Genomic DNA, 20,922 nt, shown 5'->3' with positions numbered 1-20,922 from the left:
GTGCGCCGCAGAAATAAATCCTACTTTGGAAAAGGTGTTGTCATGCAAAAGGGCCGGAAGGCGAATTGTGGGGGTTGTTGGTTGTGTGTGTGTTTTTCTCTCTTTTTTTCCCCCCTCCTATGTTTGTATTGTATTTTATGTATTATAAAACTCATAAATAAAAAGTTTTAAAAAAAGAAATGAAGGACTTCTGCCCCAACAATAAATAATATAGTCAGAGAAGATATTTTGTCAAACATGGATGAATGACATTGGGGATACCAGCCCCTCGGATACCAGGTTCATAATGTATCTACTGACTACAAATAATCGGCTCTGCTGAAATCAAGATACAGTAAAACATTTTTATTATTTTGTAGCTTTAAAAGCAAGACGCAAATATGGACCATGTTACTAGTTAAAAATGGGATGATGAGTTTTTAAAAGGCCAGAGAAACATCTGGCTGTGCATATACATACATCGTGTATATGTTCACATATATGCACACATATACACAGTTTCCAGTACAGTTCCCATCTTGGATGGTTTTGAATGGAGTTCCGAATGGAGTCCTATGGGTGGTAGAGAAAGCTCCGGGATCAAAAACTTGATTCAGATGTCACCTCTCCCCCATTTGTGATGGCCCGGTGGCTCATCTCTTCCTGCATGGCTGGCAGGCCAATCTTTGTTAAAGGAGTTTCAGTTTTGAACAGGGAATCCGTTTTGAGGTGTGGAGTTATATAGAAAGACTTCTGGAAGGACTCTGATGTGAAGTAGTAGACGAAAGGGTCAAAGCAGCAGTTCATGGTGGCAATGCACAAGGTGATGGGGTAGAAAGTCCTCACGAATCTCTCCAAGGAACAGTTTGCAATGGCCTGGGAACGAACGAGAGCGTACAGGAAAAGGATGGAGTTGTAGGGCACAAAACACACCACGAAAATGGCCACGTGCACTATAATCATCTTGAGAACCTTCTCTTTGTTGGTGCCAATCTGCGAGAGGGTGGCGGGTTTCCGAAGAGTCCTCAAGACCAAAGAGGAACACGTGAGGTTGAGCAGGAGGGGAATGATGAAGCCGACCACTTCAATAAATATTGTAATCTTGGATAAGTAGGTCTTCCATATCCGTTTGGAAAAGCCTTCAAAGCACGTGGTGCTATTGTTGGTGGTGTTGGTGGTGGAAAACAAGGACGCCGAGATCCCTCCGCTGAGAACCAGAATCCACACCCCCGCGCACACAATGGCTGAATTCCGCCTCGTCCGAATAGTACGAGATCGAAACGGGTAGACGATCGCAAGGAAGCGGTCGACGCTGATGCAAGTGAGGAACAGCATACTCCCGTAAATGTTGGTCAAGAAGGCCGTGCCGGAGATCCTGCACAAAGGGTCTCCAAACGGCCAATGTCGGTTGAAGTTGTAGAAGATCTTGAAGGGGAGAGTGAAGACAAAGAGCAGGTCGGAGACCGCCAGGTTGGTCATAAAAATAGTGGTCTCGCTCCGCATGTTAATACGAAAGCAGAAGACAAACAACGAGGCACAGTTGGTGATCAAGCCCAGGACGAACACCACGCTGTAGACCGCTCCGTAGAGGTTGTACTTGAAGGAATCATCCATCAAACAGGTATGGTTGTTGCTGTGGTTTTCCATGCCAGCTCTGCCTTGTGCAAAGCCTCATGAAGTGGACGCCATGCGTGGAAGTCAGGACGCTCTCTTGTCCTCGAGGAGCATGGTCCAGGGATGCCACTCAAGGTCCAGTTGCCACATAGTCATGAAAGACGCCTTTCTCCTGTGGAAATCAAAGAGGGAAGAAGATATCAGTTCTCAAAGTTTCTATTAGTTTGAAGAAAACAGACCTTCTAAGTCAGGACTTCTGGTCTTTGGGTGTTGTTAGAACTCCAGTTCCTATCTACTCTGCAATCCCAGCAATGGTGAGGGATGATGGGAGCTTACGTCACCATCATCTAGATCAGGGGTCCCCAAACTTTTTAAACAGGGGGCCAGTTCACGGTCCCTCAGACCACTGGAGGGCCGGACTATAGTTGAAAAAAAAACCTATAAACAAATTCCTATGCACATTTTGAAGTAAATTTTGAAGTAAAAATAAATCTTATTTTGAAGTAAAAAAAAAACCAAACGGGAAGAAATACAGCCTCAATGTTAATAATAATCATAATAAAAATAATAAAGAGGGTTGGAAGAGACACCTTGGACCATCTTGTCCAACCCTCTTCTACCTTTGTGCACCAAAGGCACAAGCAAAGCACTCCTGACAGATGGCCACCCAGCCTCAATGTTGTTAATAATAATAATAATAATAATAATAATAATAATCATCATCATCATCATACATCACACAGTCCTAAACGCCAGGGAAGTGTTCAACTTGTGATTTTGTGATACGAAATCCAGCAGAGGTATATATATATATATAAATATATATATATATATATATATATATATACACACACACACACACACACACACACACACACACACACATATACACAGTAGAGTCTCACTTATCCAACGTTCTGGATTATCCAACGCATTTTTGTAGTCAACGTTTTCAATATATCATGATATTTTGGTGCTAAATTCGTAAATACAGTAATTACTGTAATTACATAGCATTAATGTGTAATGAACTACTTTTTCTGTCAAATTTGTTGTATAACATGATGTTTTGGTGCTTTATTTGTAAAATCATAACCTCTCACTTATCCAACATAAACGGGCTGGCAGAATGTTGGATAAGTGAATATGTTGGATAATAAGGAGAGATTAAGAAAAAGCCTATTAAACACCAAATTAGGTTATGATTTTACAAATTAAGCACCAAAACATCATGTTATACAACAAATTTGACAGAAAAAGTAGTTCATTACACATTAATGCTATGTCGTAATTACTGTATTTATGAATTTAGCACCAAAATATCATGATATATTGAAAACGTTGACTACAAAAATGTGTTGGATAATCCAGAACGTTGGATAAGTGAGTGTTGGATAAGTGAGACTCTACTGTATGTATATGTGTGTGTGTGTGTGTGTGTGTGTGTGTGTATATATATATATATATATCGTTTGCTGTGTTATACTGTGTCTTTGTGCCAATAATAATAATAATAATAATAATGTTGATGATGATGACGATGATGATGATAATGATAATAATAATAATAATAATAATAATAATAATAATAATAATAATAATAAAGAGGATTGGAAAAGACCCCTTGGGCCATTTAGTCCAACCCCCTTTTGCCTTTGTGCACCAAAAGCACTGGCAAAGCACCCCTTAGTAAATTATTAATTAAATAATAATTAAAATACCATTATAAACAAGGAAAGCTTTAGAAGGCGCGCAATAGGTGAGGGAGGAGGCGGGAAAGGAGGAGGAGGGAGCCGCCGTCACGGGGGCCGGATAAATGGCTTCGATGGGCCGCATGTAGCTGCCAGGCCTTAGTTTGAGGACCCCTGATCTAGATCAACCTGGCGTCTTTCAGATGTTTAGGACTTCAGTTCCCAGAAGTCTGAGCCAGTTGTAGCCAATCGTCTGGGAGATAAAGTTCAGTGCACTTGAAGACCAAAGTCAAGAACCACTGATCTAGATTCTAGGGCAGTGGTTCTCAACTTGTGGGTCCCCAGATGTTTTGGCCTTCAACTCCCAGAAATCCTAACAACTCGTAAACTGACTGGGATTTCTGGGAGTTGTAGGCCAAGACACCTGAGGACCCACTGCTCTAGGATCTCAATGCTTTATGTGTTGCTTTTACAAACACGTCTCCAATTTCATTGAAATTTGCTATTTCTCAAAACGGCTTTCTGTTTTCCAAGGAAGAAGACAGAGTATATAATAATAATAATAATAATAATAATAATAATAATAATAATAATAATAATAATAATAATACAGTAGAGTCTCACTTATCCAACACTCGCTTATCCAACGTTCTGGATTATCCAACGCATTTTTGTAGTCAATGTTTTCAATATATCGTGATATTTTGGTGCTAAATTCATAAATATAGTAATTACTACATAGCATTACTGCGTATTGAACTACTTTTTCTGCCAAATTTGTTGTCTAACATGATGTTTTGGTGCTTAATTTGTAAAATCATAACCTAATTTGATGTTTAATAGGCTTTTCCTTAATGCCTCCTTATTATCCAACATATTCGCTTATCCAACATTCTGCCGGCCCGTTTATGTTGGATAAGTGAGACTCTACTGTAATAATAATAATAATAACTTTATTTTTATACCCCGCCTCTATCTCCCCAAAGGGGACTCAGGGCGGTTTACATGGGGCCAAGCCCGAATAAAAACAATAGCAATATAAAACACAACAATAGACAAAAGACATGCACAATGATAAAAATTTAAACATTTAAACCTATCTTGAGTTTGAGGCAGGAAACATATAGATTGTGGCAATGGGTGTGAAATTTGGTTCCCTGACTTAGTGACCGATTATGTTGATTATGTTATGTTAAACCACTTAGCTGCTGAACTTGCTGACTGAAAGGTTGGCAGTTCGAATCCAGGGAGCGAGGTGAGCTCCTGCTGTTAGCCCTAGCTTCTGCCAACCTAGCAGTTCAAAAACATGCAAATGTAAGTAGATCAATAGGTACCGATCCATCGGGAAAGTAATGGCCAACCAATAACTTGGGTTGGAAAAAAACACAGTTTTATACATTCTGTCTCAGACTCCCAAGAGGTGGCTGAATACAATCAGAGGAAACTGTGCAGAAGACCCCAGTTGCTTATCTTGGCATGACCAGCTCAAAGTGTGCTGAATATTTTTTTTATCAGTTACATAATGGTGAAGAAGCAAGATGAAGGCATTTCCCCCTCAAATTAAAGTTTTGCTCCATCCCATGAAATTTTCATTCACTCCCCATATTTGAAGACCCTGAAAATCAATCACACCTAGAGCTCTTCTATGTGTTTGTTCGCCTTCCCTAGGAACTTAGCCCAATTGTGTTTCTAAATGCTCAACAGAAGTTTTAAGTTACTGCAATATTAGAAATCTGGGGATCAAGGGAAAAATTCATTAATTGGGCAGAATTAATGGGAGCTGGGCTGTGGCGCAGCTGGCTAGTAACCAGCTGCTATAAATCACTACTGACTGAGTGGTCATGAGTTCGAAGCCCTGGTCGGGTTAAGCCTCCAACCATTAATAGCCCCGGCTTGCTGTTGACCTATGCAGCCCCGAAAGACAGTTGCACCTGTCAATTAGGGAAATTTAGGGACGCTTTATGCGGGAGGCTAATTTACAACACCATAAAACTGCCAGCAAAACACGAGGAAAGGAATGAGGAAGTACAGCCACTACTGGACGGTGAAGCAACAGCTCCCCCTGTGGCCGGAATCGTGAAGCTGGAAAAATGTTTAAAAAAATGCCTCTGAGTCTGTCTAATGTATGTTGTTTGTCTGTTGGCATTGAATGTTTGCCATATATGTGTTCATTGTAATCCGCCCTGAGTCCCCTTCGGGGTGAGAAGGGCGGAATATAAATACTGTAAATAAATAAATAAATAAATAAATAATTCTTATCAGGGCCAATGCCTGCATTTTGCACGCACACAGACAGTCGCTACAACCCGGTTACAGCCAAAAACACACCCAGCTCTGTTTGCAGGAATACATGTCTATGTTTTCAGGAGATGAGCCCACATACCATATGCCACTACAATAGCATCTGTACTATTCATTTTTCCTTGGGTCAACGGAACAATTGTTCTCATGACTCAAATCTTGCCTTCTGAATTCTCAATAGGACTACAGGATGACATGATGTCACTTTGTCGGTGATTCCTGTTTTCTCAATACTACCCACAATATGACCCACAGGGGCCGGGCTGTGGCGCAGCTGGCTAGTAACCAGCTGCTATAAATCACTACTGACCGAGAGGTCATGAGTTCGAAGCCCGGGTCGGGTTAAGCCTCCGACCATTAAAAAAAAAATAGCCCCGGCTTGCTGTTGACCTATGCAGCCCGAAAGACAGTTGCATCTGTCAAGTAGGGAAAATTTAGGTATGCTTTATGCGGGAGGCTAATTTAACTAATCTACAACACCATAAAACTGCTCACGAGGAAAAGAATGAGGAAGAACAGCCACCAATGGACGGTGAAGCAACAGCTCCCCCTGTGGCCGGAATCTTGAAGCTGGAAAGACATTAAAATGCCTCTGTGTCTGTCTAAAACTGAATGTTGTTTGTCTGTTGGCATTGAATGTTTTCCATATATGTGTTCATTGTAATCCGCCCTGAGTCCCCTTTGGGGTGAGAAGGGCGGAATATAAATACTGCAAATAAATAAATAAATAAATAAATAAATACCCTACTTCCCAACTTGCTGAAAATTCAGAAACATAAGGAGGACAATACAGATCTCTGCACAGTGCTGCCTTGCCTTGTCTTATTTGATTATTTTTGGTTATTTCTTTATTTATATCCCAAGTTCTTCCCCTCTGGAAGGAGAAAGTCAGGTTGCCTATCTAATTATCCCCAATATTATGAATTGGCTGGCAAGATAACCTTAGGCTGTATCTACATTGCAATGTAATCCAGTTTCTGAATCCAGATTGTCTACTTTGAACTGGGTTGCTGAGAGTTTTTGCCTATATGGCCATGTTTTGGCAGAATTCTCTCCCAATGTTTTGCTTGCATTTGTGGCTGGTATCTTCAGAGATTCTGTAGGCAGTGATGCAAGTGGAGTGTATGTGTGTCTATATGTATGTATATGTGTGTGTGTTTATATATATATACAGTAGAATCTCACTTATCCAACACTCGCTTATCCAACATTCTGGATTATCCAACGCATTTTTGTAGTCAATGTTTTCAATACTTCGTGATATTTTGATGCTAAATTTGTAAATACAGTAATTACTACATAGCATTACTGCGTATTGGACTACTTTTTCTGTCAAATTTTTTGTATAACATGATGTTTTGGTTCTTAATTTGTAAAATCATAACCTAATTTGATGTTTAATAGGCTTTTCTTTAATCCCTCCTTATTATCCAACATATTCGCTTATCCAACATTCTGCCGGCCCGTTTATGTTGGATAAGTGAGACTCTACTGTATATATATATATATATAGAGAGAGAGAGAGAGAGAGAGAGATAGTAAATAATGAACACCATTCAGAAACAGGAGAACTTCAGACAACAACCAATCAAGGGCCAGTTAGCACCAAACAGTGGATGCCTCCAGGCAACAAAGGCTACACTATATGCAGATACCCTCACTGATTGACTTTGCAAACTTCATTGCTACTCAAATGTTAATTCATGTTTGCTAATCACAACATTCACACTTGTTTTAAACAGACAAAAGGGAAGACACATCATATACAAATGCCCAAAATCTATAGCATTGGCCCATGGCAGTTAATATGACATCAAGCATAGCATGCCTCCAGGCAACAGAGGCCAGGCTACCTCTATGCCAGTGCGTCTCAACCTGTGGGTCTCCAGATGTTTTGGCCTTCAATTCCCAGCAATCCTAACAGCTGGTAAACTGGCTGGGATTTCTGGGAGTTGTAGGCCAAAACACTAGGAACCCCCAGGTTGAGAACCACTGCCCTATGCAGATACCTTCACTGACTGACTTTGCAAACTTCATGGCTACTCAAATGCTAATCCAAGTTGCTAATCGCAACATTCACACTTTCTTTAAACAGACAAAAGGGAAGACACATCACATACAAATGCCCAAAATCTATAGCATTGGCCCATGACAGTTAATGTGACATCAAGCAGAGGATGCCTCCAGGCAACAGAGGCCAGACTACCTCTATGCCAGTGCTTCTCAACCTGTGGGTCCTCAGATGTTTTGGCCTTCAACTCCCAGCAATCCTAACAGCTGGTAAACTGGCTGGGATTTCTGGGAGTTGTAGGCCAAAACACCTGGAGACCACTGCCCTATGCAGATGCCCTCACTGACTGACTTTGCAAACTTCATGGCTACTCAAATGAAACTTCCTAATCGCAACATTCACATTTTCTTTAAACAGATGAAGGTTCTTTCTCCCACCCTGGACAATCCGCAGATATATATACACTCCACTTGCCTCACTGCCAACAGAACCTCTGAAGACGCCAGCCACAGATGCAGGTGAAACATTAGGAGAGAATGCAACTGGAACATGGCCATGCACTCAGACAGGATGCAAATTCAATCTCAAGCCCGGTTGGTTAAAAATATCCGATCGTGGGGATGAGCATGTCTGCTCCAGAAGAGACAATGGGCAAGTGCTCCGAGCGAGTGCACAGCCGTTTCCGATATTATTATCAGCTCAACCCCTGTGAATCAGAAGAAAAGAGAGCAGGAAATGCAAAAAGGTCTTGTTTGGATGCAGAGTTCAGTTGTCGTCTGGGGGTCGAGGTGAGGGACGCAAGGCTTGGGGAGATTAAGCCGGGAAAGGCAAGCCGGGTAGAAGAGTCGGGAGTCCCTGCGATCTGATCCGGCAGAAGGAAACAATCAACTCCAGCATGAAAAAAAGCAGACATTCCAGCTTGCTCGTTTCCTCTTGTAATGTGTGATCTAACATCTGACCCAGCATGTAAAGCAAGAGGGAGCAGATCTAACCAAAGTGGCCCTGCGTTTGGAGCAGATGGCAAACCTCGCCTGCTTGAAGTCGCAAATGTTAGTTGATCGGATGCAAGAGTTTGCTGCAGAAATGTGGATCAGAGCTTTCCAAATTTGGTGGCACACTTTGCAAACGTGCATCGTTCCGCAGCACCGTAATTCAGTTCTACTAGCAAACCAGAAATGAAACCAATCCCTTGCAAGAGATGCACACACATAGAAAAAATATGTATCATGACACACAGTTTGGAAAGCTCTGCTTTGGATACAAGCGTTTGCTTCAGAAATGTGGATCAGAGCTTTCCAAATTTGGTGGCACACTTTGCAAACGTGCATCGTTCCGCAGCACCGTAATTCAGTTCTACTAGCAAACCAGAAATGAAACCAATCCCTTGCAAGAGATACGCACACATAGAAAAAAATATGTATCATGACACACAGTTTGGAAAGCTTTGCTTTGGATGCAAGCGTTTGCTGCAGAAATGTGGATCAGAGCTTTCCAAATTTGGTGGCACACTTTGCAAACGTGCATCGTTCTGCAACACCGTAATTCAGTTCTGCTAGCAAACCAGAAATGAAACCAGCCCCTCATAAGAGATATACACATATAGAAAAAAACGTATCATGACACATAGTTTGGAAAGCTCTGCTTTGGATGCAGGCGTTTGCTGCAGAAATTCAAACCTCTTTGCTTCATTTCTGAAATGAAGGCAGAGAATGTAGCCAGCAGAGAAAAAGAGAAACCTCAAGGACCTTTCCAACACGACAATTTTACCTTCCCTTCCCTTTTCATGATTCAGCACTGTGAGAGCCGATTCTCATAAAAGTGGTACCCAATGGTTGCTTTGGACTCTCTCCCCCAAGGATCAACATAGACACCTGGTTTCCCTTTTTTAAGTTTTGATGCACACACCTATTTCTTCTTCCTTTCTTCCAACCGGACTAGTTGCACGTCTATATTTGGGGCTTCTGTGATGACTGCTTGCATTTATGCCGACTCAGAACATAGGTTTGTCTGTGCCCGGTTGAATAAATATGTGCATTAGTTATATAAAGCATACCAAATAGCACCCACAGCTCTGACCTTTTGGATTTCCTCAAGACTAAGCACTCCAAAGCACAGGAAGTGTAAATACAAGAGCTGGCTATGAAATCCATGCTCCCATTGTTGTCAATTTTTAAAAAAAAACATGTACACAAACACACACTAAAACGTATGATAAAACTATGTTCCCCTAAGCAGCCTAGTGAAAGAAGGGCCATTATTTTTCAACTGCCTCTGTAATAAGTAGTATTTAATACACCCAAATCTCCTGGCCTAGATGATAGAAAACCTTTGACAAAGAGAGGCTCTTTCCCTTCTTTCCTTCCTTCCCCTCATATACATGTCACCTTTCTTTCCCAGTGACATTGCAGATGGCCACTTCACCTAGCGACAGCAATCCCGTGACATCAGACAGCCACTTCACCTAGCGACAACCAATCCCGTGACATCAGACAGCCACTTCACCTAGCGACAACCAATCCCGTGACATCAGACGGCCACTTCACCTAGCGACAGCCAATCCTGTGACATCAGATGGCTACTTCACTTAGCGACAGCCAATCCTGTAACATCAGATGGCCACTTCACCTAGCGACAGCCCATCCCATGACATCAGATGGCCACTTCACCTAGCGACAGCCCATCCCGTGACATCAAACAGCCACTTCACTTAGCGACAGCCAATCCCGTAACATCAGATGGCCACTTAACCTAGCGACAGCCAATCCCTTGACATCAGATGGCCACTTCACCTAGCGACAGCCAACCCCATGACATCACAGAGAGCCACTTCACCTACAAAAGCCAACCCCATGACATCAGATGGCCACTTCACCTAGCGACGGCCAACCCCGTGACATCAGATGGCCACTTCACCTAGCAACAGCCAACCCCATTACATCAGATGGCCACTTCACCTAGTGATAGCCAATCTCGTGACATCAGAGAGGATCACTTCACCTACAACAGCCAATCCTGTGACATCACGGAAGGTCACTTCTCCAAGCAACAACCTTTGCAATACAAATGGACATACATACATACATATTTTGACCTATAGATGGATGGATAGATGGATAGGCAGACAGATAGATATGCAAATGACCTGCGGTCTAACCATTCATGAACAACATGATCTAATCAATTAAGAAAATTAGGAAGGAAGGAAATCTTGAATTGTGAGTTAACTGCTTTGCTCTGTATGGACAGTCTCTGTTAGTGCGGATTCTTGATGCCTTAAAAGGAACATAAACGACATTTCCCATCTGTCTCCATCACGGGAAGCATGCTGCCTGTCCTGGGCCTGCCTGTGACAGTTACATCAAAGCTTCCGATGTCGAGATTGGGTGATTAGATTGCCACACTCCTGTATAAAGAACGGTGATGCACACAGAAGTTTTGTTATGTCGGTGGAACGACATCAGATTGTTGACCAGCCCTGGTTGCAGAGATCTCATGACTATCTTATCACAACAGGATAATTACTAAGGGTTTATTAGAAGCAGAAGTGAACGATGTACAGCGGAGCATTGTTGGACATGCATCGCCATTGGAGAGTGATTCCTTACCATTGGGCATTTGGGGATGCCCAAAATATCTTCAAGGCCAGGAGTTTCCTTCAAGGCCAGGACTGTCTTAAAGCAGCTTCCTAGAATTCTAAGACACGTAGCTAATGTCCAACTAATCTTCTGCTTTCTTCACTTGCATGACGTGCCCAACCCATAGAAGGAGCGTAATTTACAAGCATCACTCTCCCATAGCAGTACATGTCCCTTCTCGTTTGGATGGGGAAATGCTGAGACTTGGGATCCTTCAAGCCCAAGCAAAAGGGTTGGTTGTGTTGCCGTCACATAAATAGACCACTCCGCTGGCAAAAAAAAGCAGCCTGGCTAAAGTCCTTCCCAACACATATCGTTTTCATATACCTGGCAAATTGCAAAGGGCAGAAGTTTAAAAATAACATGTAAACACAGACTTAGTATCTTTGAAAGAGGGTGAAGGGAGTACAGAATCATAGAGTTGGAAGAGGGACCCCAAGGGCCATCCAACCTTATGTCATGCAGGAAAAGTACAATCAAAGCACCTCAACAGATGGCCATTCAGCCTCCAAAGAAGGCACCTCCATTGGACTCCGAGGCAGTGAGTTCCACTATTGAACAGCTCTTACGGTCAAAAGTTCAGGTGGGATCTCCTTCCCTGTCGTTTAAACCCATGGCTCCATTGTCTCCTAGTCTCAATACCTGCACCTTGAATTGGGCCTGGCAAGCTTGTTGTGTGCTCGCTATAGCTAGCTCCTGTTAGAAAAATTCATCTCTCTAGGAATTTCTAAGTCATGTTGGAGGATCTAGAGATTTCCAGAGAGAACATTATTGCGCCAAATTGCTATATGTGTGTGTGTAAAGAAATCTTTGCAAAGGAATCTTTGCAAAAGTTGTTTGCAAGGGGAACTCAGCTTTGCAGAGGCAAGGCCACGCCTAAAACAATGTATCTGTTTGATGGCAGGTGGCTGAGAATGTCAGTTGGAATTTGAGCTTGGAGAGAGAGCACAGAAAAAGACAGGGCTCTCTAGCTACGGTCAAGTAGTGGTTTTGAATATGCTATGCTGTATATATTGATGCTGATTGATTGGTTATTGATCTTATGCAACTACATGGACATTGTACGATTGCAGAACTGTTTTGTATTTCAACTCAACAAGCAAGAGTAAAGTTTCCTTTGTTCTTTTCAATTCCTCTGCCTGGTCTGAGTCTTTTGCACATGGTGTTAACTGGATGCTACTGATTCCGCTATACTCTCACCTGGTAACAAACATGGCTCTAGGAATCTGCAGGTCCTCTCGTGCAATTCTAGGGTCAGCTTCGGCCATAGAGTCATTCTGCAGCCTTCTGCGATTCACGAGTTGCAGAAGCAACAACCATTTAAGAAAACAGGGCAATTCCAGACAGGAAACAATCAGGGCCAGCTAGCACCTCCTAACAAAGGACTACCCCAGGCAGGAAGCAGCCAGGCTTTGAAGCTGCAAGGCCATTCAATGCTAATCAAAGTGGCCAATTGCAACATTCATACTTGCCTCCAACAGACAAGAGTCCTTTCTCCCACCCTGGACATTATTCTACAGATATATAAACCCCGCTTGCCTAGTTTCCAACAGTCCTCACAATCTCTGAGGATGCCTGCTATAGATGTGGGGTAAACGCCAGGAGAGAATGCTTCTGGAACATGGCTTACAACCTGGAAAACTCACAGCAACCCAACTATTTCAGCTGTCTGCAGAGCCTTTCCAGCTACTGAGAATGGTATAAACCAGTGATGGCCAACCTATGACACGCATGTCAGCACTGACACACCTAGCCATTTTTGCTGCCACGCTGCCACATGCAGATTGATTGGATGACTAATGCCTTTTGTGGCCAAATTTGGTGTGATTTGGTCCAGTGGTTTTGTTGTTTACTCCATGGGAATTATGCACATTATATTATATATATATATATATATAATTATTGTAGTACAGTAGAGTCTCACTTATCCAACATAAACGGGCTGACAGAATGTTGGATAAGCAAATATGTTGGATAATAAGGAGGCATTAAGGAAAAGCCTATTAAACATCAAATTAGGTTATGATTTTACAAATGAAGCACCAAAACATCATGTTAGACAACAAATTTGGCAGAAAAAGTAGTTCAATACGCAGTAATGCTATGTAGTAATTACTGTATTTATGAATTTAGCAACAAAATATCACAATATATTGAAAACATTGACTACAAAAATGCGTTGGATAATCCAGAACGTTGGATAAGCGAGTGTTGGATAAGTGAGACTCTACTGTATATTATTATATTATTACTATTATATTATTATATTATTCATTATTCATGACTACACTGAAACTACAATAGAGAGAAATCAGTGTGGAAACTGCAAGAGGTACCATAGATTGTTGTACATGGAAATAATGGTAGTAAATAGTTTTTGATTTATTAAATACAGTTATATATTACAATTATATATTTTTGTTATTTGAACTATATATATTGTGAAATTATGTTTTTTTTCTCGAAGTGACACACCACCCAAGTCATGCTAGGCTTTTTGGTGAATTTTGACACACCAAGTGCAAAAGGTTGCCCATCATTGGTATAAACGATGTAAAAGAAAACAATTCATTGATCGAATTAATAAATAAAATGGCACGATTCCTACATTCCCACCCCAGTTCCTTGAAAGGCAAGAATGAGTCTGAATTCATGGAAAGGTAGCTGCCTTCCCTTTAGTGGCTGAAGAGGAGGGGGAAATGTTATTAGACATCAATTAGTCATCTTTGTGTCTTTCTGGCCATCTTTGCATGCTCTGATACTAGCCAGAGGATGTGATTCACCGCCGTTCTTGCCGTGGAGGAGAACACAGCCGTGATAAAGAAGGCCAAGGATTTCCTGTGCAGATCACAAGCTCTGCAATTCCTTATCCCTTGAGCTGCAGGACACACGGGGCCGGATCCAGATACAGGCAAACGCAACTGGCCGGATGGGGAAAGCGTTCTCCTCTCTACTCCTATAGCTCCGTTTTCCATATCTGATCTTCCCAAAAAATATTGCAGAAGGACCTAAACAAAGGAGGCGAGCTGGGATGTATGCAAGAAGGAGAGAAACCAAGTGGAAGGAAACCTAGTGGATCAAGTCTCGAACCTATCTCCATGCATTCATAATGTTGTCGTGAATATTTGTATTTTATACTAGCTTGGGTATCCAGCGTTGCTTGGGTTATTTTTAATTTAATTGAAGTCAGTACCCCTCAAACCCAACCAGTATGTTCAGTTGGTCATGGAAATTACGTGTGCCAAGTTTGGTTCAGGTCTATTGTCGGTAGGGGTCCCGTGTCTCCAGATGTAGGTGAACTACAACTCCCAGAAATGAAGGTCAGTTCCCCCTCAAACCCGATCAGTATGTTCAATTGGTCATGGGAATTATGTGTGCCAAGTTTGGTCCTGGTCTATTGTCGGTGGCGGTCCTAGTGTCTCCGGATGTAGGTGAACTACAACTCCCAGAAATGAAGGTCAGTTCCTCCTCAAACCCAATCAGTATGTTCAGTTGGTCATAGGATTTCTTTGTGCCAAGTTTGGTCCCGGTTTATTGTCAGTGGGGGTTCCGGTGTCTCTAGATGTAGGTGAACTACAACTCCCAGAAATGGAGGTCTGTTTCCTCAAACCCCTCCAGTAGGTTCAGTTGGTCAGTGGGGGGTCCCGGTGTCTCTGGATATAGGTGAACTACAACTCCCAGAAATGGTCAGTTCCTGTGAAACTCTTCCAAGAGGTTCAGTTGGCCATGGGGGTGCTGTGTGCCAAGTTTGATCCCGGTTTATTGTTGGTGACCCTGTGTGACAAGTTTGGTCCTGATCTATTGCCGTGGGGGTCCCGGTGTCTTCGGATGTAGGTGAACTACAACTCCCAGAAATGGTCAGTTTCATCTCAAACCCCTCCAGTAGGTTCAGTTGGCCATGGGAGTTGTGTTTGCCAAGTTAGGTCGAGGTCTATCGCTGGTGGGGATCCGAGTGCTGTTTGATTGCAGATGACCTATAAATCCCAGTACCTACAACTCCCAAATGCGAAGGCCAATTCTCCACAAATCCCTCCAGTATGTTCTGTACCCCTTCAGTATGTCCAAGGTGGGGGAAAGAACTCTTGTGAAACAAGTGTAAATCAGGTCCAGCTAACACCTCCCAACCAAGGATTCCCCCAGGCAGGAAGCAGTCAGGCTCTGAAGCTGCAAGGCCATTCAACGCTAATCAAGGTGGCCAACTGCAACATTCACACATGAGTTCCTTTTCCCACCCTGGACATCATTCCACAGATATATAAACCCCACCTGCCTAGTTTCCAACAGACCTCACAACCTCTGAGGATGCCTGCCATAGATGAGGGCGAAATGTCAGGAGAGAATGCTTCTGGAACATGGCCATACAGCCCGGAAAACTCACAGCAACCCAGTGATTCCGGCTATGAATGCCTTCGTGTAATGTGTAATGTGTTGTCTCATGTGCGAATGTTGCAATTGGCCACCTTGATTAGCGTTGAATGGCCTTGCAGCTTCAAAGCCTGACTGCTTCCTGCCTGGGGGAATCCTTGGTTGGGAGGTGTTAGCTGGACCTAATTTACACTTGTTTCACAAGAGTTCTTTCCCCCACCTTGGACATACTGAAGGGGTACAGAACATACTTTCTTGCCAGCAACTTTGGAAATGAAAGCCATTGAATAAGAAGAAGAATATGAATAAGTTTCTGTCTTTGTTTGTTTGCTACCCATGCGAATGTGCCAGTTCCACAGAAGCACCATTTGTCTTCAGACAAGCAAAACAATTGCTCTTTATATGTCCCTGAATCAATTCAGTCGCACCGGTGAACATGTATATGGGTAGCACAATCATATATAATATAATATCTATGTATATAACAAAAGTGAACATATGTATGTATATGGGTGGCAAAATCATATATAATTTAATATAATATCTATGTATATAATAAAAGTGAACATATGCATGTATATGGATGGCAAAATCATATATAATATGCTATAATATCTATGTATATAATAAAAGTTATCATATGTATGTATATGGGCGGCAAAATCATATATAATATGCTATAATATCTATGTATATAATAAACATGAACATATGTATGTATATGGGTAGAAAAATCATATATAATTTAATATAATATCTATGTATATAATAAAAGTGAACATATGTATGTATATGGGTGGCAAAATCATATATAATATACTATCATATCTATGTATATAATAAACGTGAACATATGTATGTATATGGGTAGCAAAATCATTTGTAATATAATATAATATCTATGTATATAATAAAAGTGAAGATATGTATGTATATGGGTAGCAAAATCATATATAATATGCTATAATATCTATGTATATAATAAATGTGAACATATGTATGTATATGGGTAGCAAAGTCATATATAATATAATATCTATGTATATAATAAATGTGAACATATGTATGTATATGGGTAGCACAATCATATATAATATAATATATATGTATATAATAAACGTGAACATATGTATGTATATGGGTGGCAGTGTATGTATGTTTGCAGCAGATTTCTTATAGGCGCCCACTTCCAGAAATCACTGTTACTCCCACCAATGATGGATCAGGACCAAACTTGGCACATATGACCAACAGAACATACTGGAGGGGTTGGGGGGGGGGGTGATCCACCAGGATGGGAGTTGTAGTTCACTCTACATTCAGAGATCATTCTGAACCGCACCAATGACAGATCTGGACCAAACTTAACACACATCCAGAGAGCACTGAACCCAGCCAGTGATGGATTTAGACCAAACTTGGCACAGATACCCAAAGTGGCCAACTTTGAATACCTGAGAGATTTAGGGGTGATTGACCTTCATTCTGAGAGTTGTAGTTCACCTACATCCAGAGAACACTGAACCCAGCCAGTGATGGATTTAGACCAAACTTGACACACATACCCAACGTGGCCAACTTTGAATACATGCGAGATTTAAGGGTGATTGACCTTCATTCTGAGAGTTGTAGTTCACCCACGTCCAGAGAGCAGTGAACCTAACAGTCAACGGATTTGGACCAAACTTGGCACACATACCCAACATGGTCAACTCTGAATAGCTGCGGGATTTAGGGGTGATTGACCTTGCATTCCGGGAGTTGTAGTTCACCCACATCTAGAGAACACTGAACCCAGCCAATGATGGATTTGGACCAAATTTGGCACACATACCCAACATGGCCAACTTTGAATACATGCAAGACTTAAGGGTGATTGACCTTCATTCTGAGAGTTGTAGTTCACCCACATCCAGAGAACACTGAATCCAGCCAAGGATGGATTTGGACCAAACTTGGCACACATACCCAATGTGGCGAACTTTGAATACCTGCAGGATTTAGGGGTGATTGACCTTGCATTCTGGGAGTTGTAGTTCACTTACATTCAGAGAGCAGTGAACTCAGCAGACAATGGATTTGGACAAAACGTGGCACACAGATCCAGTGTGGCCAAATTTGAATTCTGCAGGAGTTTAGCGTGATTGACACACGATTTTGGGAACTGTAGTACACCCACATCCTTATGCATTTTTCAATGGGAGCATTCATAAATAACAAAAGCAAAGACTGACTTTTTCTAATAAATAGGACTGCAAGCTACCAAACCTAGGCATTATGGGGTACCTAAGCTAGATATATACAGTAGAGTCTCACTTATCCAAGCCTCGCTTATCCAAGGTTCTGGATTATCCAAACCATTTTTGTAGTCAATGTTTTCAATATATCGTGATATTTTGGTGCTAAATTCGTAAATACAGTAATTACAAAATAACATTACTGCGTATTGAACTACTTTTTCGGTCAAATTTGTTGTATAATATGATGTTTTGATGCTTAATTTATAAAATCATAACCTAATTTGATGTTTAATAGGCTTTTCCTTAATCCTTCCTTCTTATCCAAGATATTCGCTTATCCAAGCTTCTGCCGGCCCGTTTAGCTTGGATAAGTGAGACTCTACTGTATGTGTGTGTGTGTCAAGCAGTGGATGGTAGAATCTGATATACAGAAATGCAATTCTAATATTTTTATTTATTTATTTACATTTAGAACAGATCCCAATTGTTTACAATAATGCTTCAAGACAAAAGAAGAAAAGTAGAAACACAAAACAATGAAAAATAACCAGATTGATCATAAGGTTCTATCAAAACTACACAGTATAATACATGATAATGTTTTTGAAGTTTTGTTCTGTCGTTCCTTCAAGTCACTTTTGAGCCCCAATTTGGGAGGAAAAGTGGGATTAATACAATATAATATCATAATACAATATAGCACCCACCTTCCAAGCATGGGCAAACTTTGGCCCTCCGGGTGTTTTGGACTGCAACTCCCACAATTCCTAACAGCCTACCGACTGTTAGGAATTGTGGGAGTTGCAGTCCAAAACACCCGGAGGGCCAAAGTTTGCCCATGCCTGAATTACATTCTATTAAATGAATGCAGTTTTGACACCACTTTCACTGCCATGGCTCAATGCTATATGATACAGGGAATTGATAGTTTGGGAAGGCTAAAGCCCATGTCAAACTACAAATCTCATGATCCCATAGCTGTGAACCAGGGCAGTCCAAGGGGTGCCAAACTGCATTAATTCCACAGTGTGGATAGCTACAGGCCTTGGTTAAGGGAGGGTGCAATCTTTCAATTTGCAAGGGGATTGACTTACCCAAGAGAGCCTAGGAGGATGGGATGTGTAGTACCAGGACGTCGGAGCTTTAGGATCCCCGCCATGCATGCATTTGATCCATATCCTTGAAACTTTCTTTTTAAAGTTCCTAATCCAAGAGGAGGCAGGGAAAAAAAATCCTCCAAGAAGGAAAGAAAGGAAAAGCAAGCAGGGCTTGTCCTCCTGTCCCAGTTCCCCAAGACTTGCGGCTCTACTGGAAGGAAAGAAAGAAAGAAAGGACAAGAAAGGAAGAAAGGAAGAAAGAAAGGAAGAAAAGGGGGCCTTTGCAAACCTGCAGGGAAGGGAGGGAGGGGGGAGGAGGAGGGGATGGAATCCTCGCTCAGTCGCGCTCGCTTCTGATTGGCTAAGGCGCGGGTCCTGGGAGCCCCGAAGCCACGCCCCCTCTTGGGGGCTTTATTTTCCCCTTCCTTCCTTGCTTGCTTCCTTTCTTGGCTGGGCATGAATGATGCTTTCCTCTGTCTTTTCTTTGGGAAAAGTCCATAAGAACACACCAATCCCTTACCAAAAAAATCACAAGCATGCAACTGCTGAAAGATTTCAATGAGTAAGGCTTAAATCAGATTATATGTATGTATATAAATAATAATAATAATAACAACAACAACAACAATAACTTTATTTTTGTATCCCGCCTCCATATCCCTGAAAGGTCTCAGGCGGCTCACATGGGGAAATTCAACAACATAGTTAAAATGAGCTTATTAATCTATATATATAAAAGGCTTTTGGCATCACGGCGACTCACAAAACAACAAAACCCAACTCCCCGCAAACTCTAAAATTGGCAACACAATCCATCATCCCCGCCTCCAGTAAAATACAACACAATCACACAAAAAACACAATCACAACACCAAAAAAAGTCCAAAACCCACAACAGGCAATGTACGCATGCGTGCGGAACTCAAAGTATTTTTCGGGACAGCATGGCTGCCCAGGATCAGCTCGCTCCCTCTCTCAGGTCCCCCCTCCTTCTCTGCAAACCCTTACCAGGTGCCTCCTGGCCTTTTCCCGGCAGGCCCCGGCCCCTTCCTTCTGGCCATTCAGGCTGCACCCAGTCTCCTCCGGGACCTCGGGGCCCACACCTTCCTGCACCCATGGGCCTCCCTATCGTTCCTCCACCGCCGGACCTCCTGGCCCCGCCCCCTCCATGGCTTTCCAACTCCCAGGGCCATAATGTGGGAGGGAACTTCTACTATTCTTATTCTTATTGCCATGCTTTCTATATTTTGTAATATATATATAAAATACAAAATAATAAATACAGCCAGACATTGGAGCTGCAAGGATATTCAGTGCAATTCAACCAGACCAATAAAAGATTAACCTTCGTAAAAGGCGACCAGGCTTTGAAACAGTGATACTACTCTGAAGCTGACCAACCAAAGATTTCCCCTAGGTAGCAAGCACCCAGGCTTTGAACCACCGAGGCTATTCATTACAATTCTACCACCCCTAAAAAACATTCCCCTAAAAGGCAACTACCTAACCTTCCAAGCAGCAAGCCTATTCCTTTCTATTCCACCTCACCAAACAAGGATTCACATAAGAAAATGGCCAGGCTTTCAGGCTACAAAGCTATTCACTGTTATTCCACCTACCTAACAAAGAATTCCCATACGCCACAGCAACGCGTGGCTGGGCACAGCTAGTATTTAATAAAAGCATCACAAAACAATATAAAGCAAAAACAATATAACATAGTATAAAATACAGTAATAATAATAATAATAATAATAATAATAATAATAATAATAATAATACTTTATTTATACCCCGCCACCATCTCCCCAACGGGGACTCGGGGCGGCTTACATGGGGCCATGCCCAGAGCAATACAATATAACAAAATATAAAAGAACAACACATCATAACACATTGAACAATACAATAGATAATAATATACATTACAACGCAAAATCAGGGAAACAATAAAAACAAGGGCGGGCCACATGAACACTAAGTTAAAAC

General features: G+C 41.8%; 1 protein-coding gene across 1 annotated transcript; it reads right to left on the bottom strand.

Annotated features, from left to right (window-relative positions):
- Positions 1-330: 330 nt before the first annotated feature.
- Positions 331-19,246, bottom strand: lpar4 (lysophosphatidic acid receptor 4). Its single transcript, XM_062963770.1, has 2 exons — positions 18,931-19,246; positions 331-1,765 (listed from the first exon to the last, which is right to left on the bottom strand). Exon 2 carries the CDS (start codon positions 1,624-1,626, stop codon positions 580-582), a length of 1,047 nt encoding a protein of 348 aa, XP_062819840.1. The 5' UTR covers positions 1,627-1,765; positions 18,931-19,246; the 3' UTR covers positions 331-579.
- Between the last annotated feature and the right edge of the window lie 1,676 nt (positions 19,247-20,922).

This window comes from Anolis carolinensis, unplaced genomic scaffold (genome assembly GCF_035594765.1).
Source record: "Anolis carolinensis isolate JA03-04 unplaced genomic scaffold, rAnoCar3.1.pri scaffold_12, whole genome shotgun sequence".
In the NCBI taxonomy this organism is placed as follows: Eukaryota; Metazoa; Chordata; class Lepidosauria; order Squamata; family Dactyloidae; genus Anolis; species Anolis carolinensis.
This window is presented reverse-complemented; position numbering and strand designations above follow the sequence as displayed.

Excerpts from the sequence above, each read along its gene's own strand:
- lpar4 (XM_062963770.1), bottom strand. The coding sequence starts at position 1,626 with ATGGAAAACCACAGCAACAACCATACCTGTTTGATGGATGATTCCTTC.